The sequence below is a fragment of the Arachis duranensis genome, chromosome 2 (genome assembly GCF_000817695.3).
Source record: "Arachis duranensis cultivar V14167 chromosome 2, aradu.V14167.gnm2.J7QH, whole genome shotgun sequence".
Lineage (NCBI taxonomy): Eukaryota > Viridiplantae > Streptophyta > Magnoliopsida > Fabales > Fabaceae > Arachis > Arachis duranensis.
This window is the reverse complement of record NC_029773.3, coordinates 92,683,460-92,694,040: the sequence shown is the minus strand read 5'-3', so window position 1 is coordinate 92,694,040 and position 10,581 is coordinate 92,683,460. Positions and strand designations below refer to the sequence as shown.

Here is a 10,581-nt window from a genome sequence, read left to right as displayed (position 1 = left end):
ACTCGTCATTTTATCAAAAAAAAAAAAAAACTAACCGTCATAAATCTAAATTTTATTTAAGGGTCTGTCACATAATTGACTAATGAATTGCTGCATGCACAAAATGAAATTCGAACTTTCCACACTTATTTAAACGGATGAGTGAGTTGACTACTTTACTAATTTAAGTTGATTTTTGGTCTCTTAATTATTAGCATTCTTAGGGCTCAATACCAAAATATGTTATTATTGGGCGTAAATTACCACTAGGATCCAACTTATTCAAGCCCATCTCATTCCATCAATTTACACCGACCCACGTTTGACCATAAATTCATAAATCTCTATCATATAAACTTGAATTTTTAATTAAACATATGTACATGCCTTTTTTGTTATATAATGTAAGAATCCAAATATAAAGTTCTAACTTCTAAGGCTGCTAACTAGAATGAACAAAAAAGTAAATTAAAAAAAATTCCTGAAATCATGAATAGGGTGCAAAGTGGAAAAAGAAGTAAATACAGATCTCCTTTATTTTTTCACTTTCAACTTTAATATTAGATAAAGAAGACTGTGCTTACATAAATTATTATTGTTGTTATATATTGACTAAATTATTAGCCTTCATGATGTTGAAGTTAAAATAAGACCAGTCAACTTTGATAACTTCTTTTTTCTTTTTTTATTCTTAATGAATGTAGTATATTTAAAATAATAAGGTGAATAGAAACTATATATGTTCCATTTATTTATTTATTTAATTAGTTCAAAATAGAAAGGGCAAAATTAATTGCAAACAAAATGGAAAGGTCCAACTTATTTTTCGCACTTAAAACCTCAAAAAAACCACAAGATCTCCCTAAACAACATCTTCTCATTTCTAGTGGCTATGTTTTTTCCCCCTTGTATATATTTATTTTTAATTTTTACTTATTTTTTGAATTTTGTGCTTTCTAATTTCTTTTACATCTATCATGCATCTTTCTTTGACTTGGCCCATTGTTCTTTACTTTTTCATTTATTAATTTATTTATATACTAACACCAATATATATATACACACACACAAACACATTACCTCTTCACTACTTCATTTTATCTGATTTTGAAACACAAACACACAGAGAAATTAATAGTGCAATAATAATATAAGCCTTCAATCATGTCTGCCTTCAAGAGCAAGTACCAAGGTGCAACATTGTTCATCATCAACTCATTTTTTTTTTTAATCTTTACACATGCATTGTGGTGATGGATCAATTATTATTATTATTTCATGGATGGTTGTTTTTGTTATATGTTACATACTTTTCTGATCCCAAATAAATTGATGAAAATTGGAGATATGATTTGGATCTTATAGTTTAACAAGTGTAATAATGCGTGACATGTACTAATAAGATTGAATTTATAACAATCTATGATATATTGTGATCCAATGATGTGACACAAAAATTGAATTGTTGTGATGAATAATAATTGTAGATGAGTTGATTGCAAATGCCACATATATTGGGACGCCGGGGAAGGGTATCCTTGCGGCGGATGAATCAACCGGCACCATCGGAAAGCGTCTATCCAGCATCAATGTTGAGAACAACGAGGCCAACCGCCGCGCCCTCCGCGAGCTCCTCTTCACGGCTCCCGGCTGCGTTCAGTGCCTCAGTGGTGTCATCATGTTTGAAGATAATTATTATATTTATAGAAAGATATTTTTAAAAATCATTCACATTTAAAAAGTGCACTGTTATTTTTTTTTCTTTTATTAAATTTTGACATGTTCTTATCATTGTTGGACAACTCTGTCCTAACCAACAAAATTGAGATTTCCATATAGTTATTTTTATATTAAATTAATAATTAAAAATCGTTAAATAATTTAATATATTTGATTAAATTACTGTTTAATTATTTTTAATTTGGAAAAATTTAAATGCAGTCGACTTCACGTAAAATTGATACTTGAGAGCCGTTAGATGATTTAACTGATTTGACTAAATTTTCATTTAACGGCTTTCAAATATTAAGTTCACGTAAATTTGATTACACCTAAGTTTTCACCTTTTAATTTTACGACAACCCTTGTGTGTAGGAAAACTGTTTGTGGAAGTATTGAAGGAAAACAAGGTGCTGACTGGGATCAAAGTAGACAAAGGAACAATTGAACTTCCAGGGACAAACGGTGAAACCACAACACAAGGCTTAGACGACCTTGGTCAACGCTGCAAGAAGTACTACGAAGCCGGCGCAAGGTTTGCAAAATGGCGCGCCGTTCTCAAGATCGGCGCCAACGAGCCCACACCTCACGCCATCCACGAGAATGCCTACGGCTTGGCTCGTTACGCCGCCATATGCCAAGAGAACGGACTGGTTCCCATCGTGGAGCCGGAGATCCTCTCCGATGGCTCGCATGACATTAACAAGTGTGCTGACGTCACGGAGAGAGTTCTGGCGGCGTGTTACAAGGCCTTGAGCGACCATCATGTGCTTCTAGAAGGTACTCTCTTGAAGCCTAACATGGTGACTCCCGGTGCCGATTCGGCGAGGGTGAAGCCGGAGGTTATCGCAGAGCATACTGTTAGGGCGTTGTTGAGGACTGTGCCGGCCGCCGTTCCGGCCATCGTGTTCTTGTCTGGTGGACAGAGTGAGGAGGAAGCAACTGTTAACCTCAATGCCATGAACATGCTCAAGGGTAAGATGCCATGTTATTTTATTACGAGTAAATTCAAGTACAGTCGACTTCATGTAAAGTTAATCACTAAGAATCATTAGATAATTTGACTGATTTGACTAAATTTTCATCTAACGACTCTCAGTTATAAACTTCACATAAAGTGGACTGTACTTGAGTTTTCACCATTCTATTATCACTTTTTACCCATTGAACCATATTGTATTCAATACTAGTATGTACTTACAATAGCATTCTTATTTGTGCAATAAAGGGAAGAAGCCATGGTCACTAACATTCTCTTATGGAAGAGCACTTCAGCAAAGTACTCTTAAGGCTTGGGCTGGCAAAGCAGAGAACATTCCTAAGGCACAAGCTGCATTGCTCACTAGGTGCAAGGCTAACTCACAAGCAACCATGGGAACTTACAAGGGTGATGCTAACATCGACGGCGCCTCCGAATCCCTCCATGTCAAGGACTACAAATACTAAGGCTCGTTTAGTAATTGTTTTAGAGGATACAACTGTCTCGTTCTCTAAATAGATTTGTATTACCTAATATTTTGGTATTTCTTTTTTGCAACGGCTTTTAAAAGTACCCTAAGAGAGTTTGAGTGTTAATGATAGTTTAAGAATAATAATCACTTCAGCTGCATTTGTTTGGTCAGTTTTTTAGCCTTTTTATCAGTTTGCTTTTCAATTTTTTTTCCTTGTAATGAAAAGCCCCCTTTTCTTTCTAATCTGAATTCTGCATAAAGTTTAAGACTTTTTCCCCTTATTTATGTATTTACATAGATTGAATTTGAATTAATTATCTTAATGATTTTTTCATTATAATGTCAAACATTGAATATCAGATATTTGTGAACAATATAGTTTAGGCCTCAATTCAGCTACAATCATATATATATATGGTCAATTCTCCTATACTTCTTAAAATCATGATGAAATTAATGAATTCCATATTGATATATGATTTTGAAAAAAAAGTTGTCAACGACGACTATTAAAGATATAACCATTAATGTTATATTCTTTTATCAGCTTAAATATTTAGAATAAGTGGTTTTATGACATAATATCAGAACTCTATATCCAAAAGATTTAGAATTCAACCTGTAGTGACCCCCAAAAATAAAAATAGTATAAGACAAGATGAAAACTTAGGTGAAGTCAACTTCATATGAAATTGATATCTGAGAGCCGTTAGATGAAAATTTAGTCAAATTAGTTAAACCATCTAACAACTCTCAGGTATAAATTTCATGTAAAATCGACTACACCTGAATTTTCTCCATAAAACAAATAAACAAGAAAAGAATACCATACACAAATCAAACAAATCGAAAAGAAACTCTTACTTAAAGAAAAATGTTAAAGATATAACAATTAATAAGAACAACACCTGTATATAAAAGCACATTACAAGATCAGAAAGCTATGAATAAAAAATTCATGAATTCCTTATTCTTGATTCTTTGAAACTAGTGTCCATCCAAAGATAAACAAAACAAAACAATCAAGTCAACATATTCTCTTTCCACTAAGTGATTGCAAATTTGGAATCCTATTCTTTGAACTATTCCCATTCCCCAATTAGCTAGATTAGATGATTAATCAGAATTTCAAAGAAACTACTAATAACAAGTCACCTATCTACAAATCTTCATAGCTTCATCCAAACACAAATTAAAAGGCAATTAAAGAGAGCAATGGCAAGTAGAAATGAAAAGTGTAGCCATTGTGGAACAACACTAGTGGTTCCATCAGAGGTTCATGTCTTCAAATGTTCACTATGCCATGGAATCACACATTCTAGACCACCCTCAATAATGGGTCCATTGAGCCATGCATACAATTCTGTTTCTCATGTTGCAGATAGGTTTAGAGGCTTCATAAACACTATAACTAACAACAACAATCCAAGATTTGGTTATAACAATTATTATTATCCTCCAAATCCTTATCATCATCAATCACTAAGGCCATGTTCTTCATACCCTTCTATGATGATGACTCCAAATTCATATGGTCCAAAGAGGGCAGTGTTATGTGGAATTTGCTACCATGGAAGGAGTTATAGGCTTAGGGGATCTGTGACTGATGTAAAGTGTATGAGATATTTTCTTATGAACAAGTTTGGTTTTCCAAGTGACTCTATTCTCATGCTCACAGGTATGTATTAAGGTAGAAACTCAGGTGCAGTCAACTTCACGTGAAGTTGATAACTGAGAGTCGTTAGATGAAATTTAATCAAATCATTCAAATCATTTAACGGCTCTTAGCTATCAACTTCATGCGAAGTTGACTACACCTGAATTTTCACCATGTATTAATATCTTTCTCACACTCTCATCATCATCAACACTCTAACATTGAACATATATACTTGGTAGCAGATGATAAGGAGGAAAGAAATCCACTAAGAATTCCAACAAGATGCAACATTGAAATGGCATTAAGGTGGTTGATTGAGGGTAGCAAGTCAGGGGACTCATTAGTGTTCTTCTTCTCAGGACATGGAACACAAGAATTGGACCTTAACATGGATGAGATTGATGGCTATGATGAAGCAATTTGCCCTCTTGATTTTGAGTACCAAGGCAAGATTCTTGATGATGAGATCAATGCCACAATTGTTAGGCCACTACCTCATGGTGCTAAACTCCATGCAATTTTTGATGCATGCCATAGTGGCACCCTTCTTGATTTGCCATTTTTTTGCAAGATAAACAGGTCAATTAATGAATTAATTAACAAAAATACTATTTGCCCACTAAAATCAGCGTGAAACTCAGGTGGAGTCGACTTCACGTAAAGTTGATAGTTGAGAGCTGTTAGATGAAAATTTAGTCAAATCAGTCAAATTATCTAACGACTCTTAATTATCAACTTCACGTAAAGTCGACTAACCCTGAGTTTTTACCTAAAATCAGTTACCAACATATTTGTATATAAATACATGTAAAAATACTGGTGGCCGACTTTGGTGACTGATTTTGGTATGTACTTAGCATAGTCGATTATTTATGTCAGAACTATTTATTTTATTTATTTATTTATTTATTTGTTTGGTTTAATAGGGAAGGGTTTTATATATGGGAGGATCATAGGCGTCCAAGAATTTATAAAGGGACAAATGGAGGGCTTGCAATTTGTATTTCAGCTTGTGATGATGGTCAAGTCTCAGTAGATACCTCTGTTAGTAATGTTTTCTTCCCTCTCTAATCTCTATAATAATCATGTGTTAATATTAACACTGAAATTACAATTTGAAGATATTATCTTATACACTCCATTTTTATGAGATTTGGGTTATACAACACCTACACACATTTTATATTTTGTAAAATATGGTTTCATAAATATAAATTTGATCGACCAATTTTCATGGCCTTGTGAAGACTAAAAGTTTGAACTAATCGGCCATAATATATAATATACATATTTGGTATATATTTTTGTAAAAGTTTGATTATGTTATTATAAAACAGTTTGACTATTCTGTTGGAAAAATATGTAAAGTAATATGTATAAGAATTCAATTTTAAAATCAATTTGTTTTTGTCAATATTAGTTAATTAATTTTTTTTCATAAATTTTAAACACTACATCTTAAACTTAAACTCTCTAAAAAAATGATAGTTAAAAAAAATAATTTTAACTAATTAAAAATTAATTCTTTATATTTGTTCTGTTTATAAATATAAAATATTGTGCAATTTACCGTAGTTTGGAGATAGAGGTTGATGGATTTATGTTTGAATTTGGATAGGCCTTAAGTGGAAGAGAAGTAACTGGTGCCTTGACTTATAGCTTGATCAAAGCAATGGAAAATAATGAACATGGATTAACATATGGTCACTTGCTCAAAGCAATGCGTTCAACCATTCGTGCAACCAAAACAGGCATAGTTGGTTTAAATAATGGTCCAATTGCTTCATTGCTAAATACACTTCTTGGCCTAAAAATTACTCAGGTACGTATTATTAAATGTAAAGATTCGTTTTCATATAAAGTTGATAGTTGAAAACTGTGAGATAATAATTTAGTCAAATTTATTGTCAAATCATCTAACGGTTATCAAATATCAACTTCGTACAAAGACAACTGTAAGTGAATTTTTTATCATTATTAATTTCCCTCTCTAATATCTTTTTTTTCCCTCACACATATATACACTTTGCCATTTTTTAGATTTAGGACGGTGCTCCACCAAGCACCACAAAATTGTTTAGTGGCAGTTTGAAATTGTCACAAAATCTTTAGAAATTCGTGGATAACTTATTGTAGTGATGATAAAATTTTAGAAAGAAAACAAGTGTTATTTGTGTATATAATTAGTCATATTTAGGTGGCATTTGGTTACTCTTTTGCAACAAGAGAAAAAAATTAAGAACAAAATTATGTTTAGAGAAATAAAAAAAATGCAGGAAATGTATTTTTATCGTCTCACTGCATTTAGTTTAGAAGAAAGTGATGAAAACTCATATGTAGTTGTATTCAAGTGAAATTGATAATTAAGTATTGATAGATATTTTGACATGTTTGACTAAATTATAATATAATAATTATTAACTATATATCAACTTCACGTAAAAACAGTTGCATTGAGTTGTCACTTTAGAATAAACTAATTACTACTTTAATTTTACATGTATCACTCATAATTTAAGAATATTTTTTGTGAATTACATTATTCTTTCTTTTAAGTTTTATATTTGAAAATGTCACCAAAGGTTGTAGTTGAAGTAACATATTAAAGTTTTATATTATTTGTGTATTACATTATTCTTTCTTGTAAGTTTAATTTGGAATTTGATTATTGGTAGGTGCCGCAATTATCCTCTTCGGAGATGTTTGACATCTATGCAAAGCAATTTGTGATATGATATCGATATATGGAAATTAAAGATGGAAAATGCTACTCAAAATTATTCATTTCATAAAATATATATTTAAAAATGTACACTTCTTCGATCATAATGTTAATTTGTATCTTTATATGAACTACTTCACCTCCTTCCTTTTGTAATGTTCTTATCTTCTTATGGGATATCATATTATAATGACTAGGAGTTGTGTATATATATAATTTTCAAATATGTAGTATTGTTCATTGTATGTAATATTTTGTTTCTTCACTTTTTTTTTTTTAATCAATTGTTCGTTTATTGGAAACTCATTTGTTATATGTAGATTACTAGTAGCTTATTAGAAGAAAATATATCATACAAACCAACAAAAAAAATTGAAGAGAATTGATAATTTTTTTTGTTTTGGTTCTCCACGGTATTCTTAACCCGACAGGTCAAAGACTAATCCGTTGCGAATCAGAACTCTATTTAAAGGTTTGCTACTGGCCGATGGATTGTTGCATGCACAAAGCGAGATTTGAACACCCGACACTTAGCTTAATTTTGTTCCAAAATAAATACTTTTATTGGGCTTTGACTAAACCTACCTAAACTGCAATAAGTTCTTATCATTTTTCAGAAAACCCAATCCCTTTTGTCCTAAAAGGTTTTAACACTCTTTTAAGTATAATGGGCTCTTGACAAAAAAATAAAAGTATAATGGGCTTATCCTGACCAAAAATGTGTAATGGGCCTACCCATTTTCTTCCTTTTTAACAAAATTAAAACATTAGTCTTCACTTTTCAACAAAAACAATTTCAACTCTTTTGTTACGGCCAATAACTGATTTACTCATTTACCACATATTACAAAAATTGATAAAAAAAAGAAATACCCCAAAAAAATTGGTAAAAAATACATGTTATTAACTTATTATATAGCATATTCAATAGTGCTTCAAAAAAAAATATGCAAATTATAATATCGTTTTTCTTTTAACAATTTTTTTATAATTTTTTTAATATACACTATAAAAAATATGAAGTGATACAAACTGCCAAATTTAAAAGGAAAAAAAAAAGGAGTGAAATGATGAAAGTATCTGAGTCACATGTATGTGATGCCTCGGTTAACAAGTCTACAGCATGTTAATAAATTAGACTGTCATACCACACAATGAAACGTCCCTCTCAAATGTTTATATCTTCCACTGCCATTCAGAACCTGATTGCAGGCATTTTTCATTTTTTTCTATTTTTATTTTTGGGTTGTCAATTATTTTGTGAATTGTGATTAACAATGGTCCCCTTTTAGGGCCACATGCACATCATACATACTTATAAAGTATATGAATTATACACATATAATATATACTCTCTCTATATATTAAGATTTGTTATAGGTTGTTCCGGAATAATTTACATAGATAAATTTACATAAATATCTTAAATTAAATTTAGTTATATGCATATTTTGTTTGATTCTTTATGTTAATCAATTTAAATAAATTTAATTTATATTTTTTTTAATGTAAATCGAATAAGTTGATTTAATTTACTATGTATTTACTATATCAATAAAAATTAAATTAACTTAATTCAATTTATCATGTAAATATATGCTGTAAAAAACATAATAAATCCAATTAACTTGATTCGATTTACATAAAAAATCAAACGAGACATGTATATAATTAAATTTAGTTTAAAATATCTGTGTTTTTTTTTTCTTCATTTAATTTATCTATATAAATTATCCTTGTTCTAGATGAAAAAGGAAAAAAATTCCTTTTTAATAAGATTAAAATTACATATCATTTTAGAGTCGTTGATTTTCATTTATTTATATTGATCACCTTAAGAGACAGTATTTTTTACATTGCTAAATCTTAGCCAAGTTGGCTCACTTCTAATTTAAAAAAAGATGTTGAACTCCTTCATTAATTTTATAAATGTTTGAAAAGATGAGTGATATAGGAGGTAGTTTATATACATAGATTGAGAAAATCTTACATATCTAGTTTTTTATTTATATATTTTTTAGTGTTAAAATTGAAGTATATATATTTACATATTTTGTATAATAATTTAAGGGCAATTTACTTATTTAAATAAAATGACAGAATCCTTTATCCAAATGTGCAAAACGGATTGTTGTTATGTGTATGTGCAAAAATCTTATTCTATGTAATCCGTGGCAACTCACCACGGTTTCTGAATTGTGCATAAATCGTGGCAAGCTTGGACGGTTTATGGGGAAACTTAGTTGCTTGTAAACCGTGGGAGGTTCCAGCGGTTTATGAAGGTGGCGTGGAAGGCATAAAACGTGGTAGGTTACCACGGTTTATGAAGAAGGTGAACTGGTCATAAACCCTTGTGGGTTACAACGATTTATGTAGGTTTAATTATGGCCAGAAAACACACTGTTTATAGATCTACAAATAGTATATAGGAGTACATAAAAAATACACAGACAGCAAGCATAGCTTCTTCAAAGATTTTTTTAATTATGAATTAAAAAAAAGAGAGTCATATTTAATAATGGCAACCATTATTATCGTCTCCAAAAATACATAGGTACATCGGAATAAGTCATATTTAATAAAAAAAATTTTAATTATAAATTAAAAAAATAACTATTTTCTAAAAATAATCCACTTTAAATATGTCAGATTGAAAAGTTAACAATAGTAACTATTATCATCGTCTCCAAAGTACATAAGAGTACCCAGGAATAAGTTGTATTTTATTTTTGGGAAATAGTTATTTTTTTTAATTTATAATTAAAAAAATCATTGTTAAATATTTATTTCGGTGTACCTGTATATTTTTTTGAGACTATAATAACGGTTGCCATTGTTAAATATGTTTTTTTTTTAATATTTATAATTAAAAAAATACTTGAAGAAACCATGCTTATTGTCTGTGTATTTTTTGTATACTCTTATATATTATTTGTAGATCTATATACTATTTTGGAGACGATGATATGCATTTTAAAAATTTTGAGTGAAGCTTGCCGAAAATTAAAGTGAACTTGCTTATTTTTATAGAGTTCGCCGAACTCCAAATA

The 10,581-nt window shown here is 30.4% G+C and overlaps 2 protein-coding genes across 3 annotated transcripts; both read left to right on the top strand.

The window, feature by feature from the left end:
• Positions 1 to 1,080: 1,080 nt before the first annotated feature.
• Positions 1,081 to 3,359, top strand: LOC107476218 (fructose-bisphosphate aldolase 8, cytosolic). The gene is made up of 4 exons (XM_016095987.3): positions 1,081 to 1,171; positions 1,467 to 1,682; positions 2,062 to 2,673; positions 2,927 to 3,359. The coding sequence occupies exons 1-4, from the start codon at positions 1,144 to 1,146 to the stop codon at positions 3,142 to 3,144; spliced, it is 1,074 nt and encodes a 357-aa protein (XP_015951473.1). The 5' UTR covers positions 1,081 to 1,143; the 3' UTR covers positions 3,145 to 3,359.
• A 971-nt stretch (positions 3,360 to 4,330) lies between these two features.
• Positions 4,331 to 7,627, top strand: LOC107476217 (metacaspase-1-like). 2 transcript variants are annotated; one of them, XM_016095986.3, is made up of 5 exons: positions 4,331 to 4,827; positions 5,052 to 5,388; positions 5,736 to 5,853; positions 6,428 to 6,631; positions 7,485 to 7,627. In XM_016095986.3, exons 1-5 carry the CDS (start codon positions 4,365 to 4,367, stop codon positions 7,542 to 7,544), a joined length of 1,182 nt encoding a protein of 393 aa, XP_015951472.2. In that variant the 5' UTR covers positions 4,331 to 4,364; the 3' UTR covers positions 7,545 to 7,627. The 2 variants fall into 2 exon arrangements, with proteins under 2 accessions (XP_015951472.2, XP_052113534.1); XM_052257574.1 differs by having other exon boundaries at positions 5,049 to 5,388.
• Positions 7,628 to 10,581: the final 2,954 nt, after the last annotated feature.

Excerpts from the sequence above, each read along its gene's own strand:
- LOC107476218 (XM_016095987.3), top strand. The coding sequence starts at position 1,144 with ATGTCTGCCTTCAAGAGCAAGTACCAAG. Across the intron at positions 1,172-1,466 it reads CTTCAAGAGCAAGTACCAAG|ATGAGTTGATTGCAAATGCC; the intron begins GTGCAACATTGT and ends TAATAATTGTAG. Across the intron at positions 1,683-2,061 it reads TGAAGATAATTATTATATTT|CCTTGTGTGTAGGAAAACTG; the intron begins ATAGAAAGATAT and ends TTTTACGACAAC.
- LOC107476217 (XM_052257574.1), top strand. The coding sequence starts at position 4,365 with ATGGCAAGTAGAAATGAAAAGTGTAGCCATTGTGGAACAACACTAGTG. Across the intron at positions 5,389-5,735 it reads TTTTTTTGCAAGATAAACAG|GGAAGGGTTTTATATATGGG; the intron begins GTCAATTAATGA and ends TTGGTTTAATAG. Across the intron at positions 6,632-7,484 it reads TTGGCCTAAAAATTACTCAG|GTGCCGCAATTATCCTCTTC; the intron begins GTACGTATTATT and ends GATTATTGGTAG.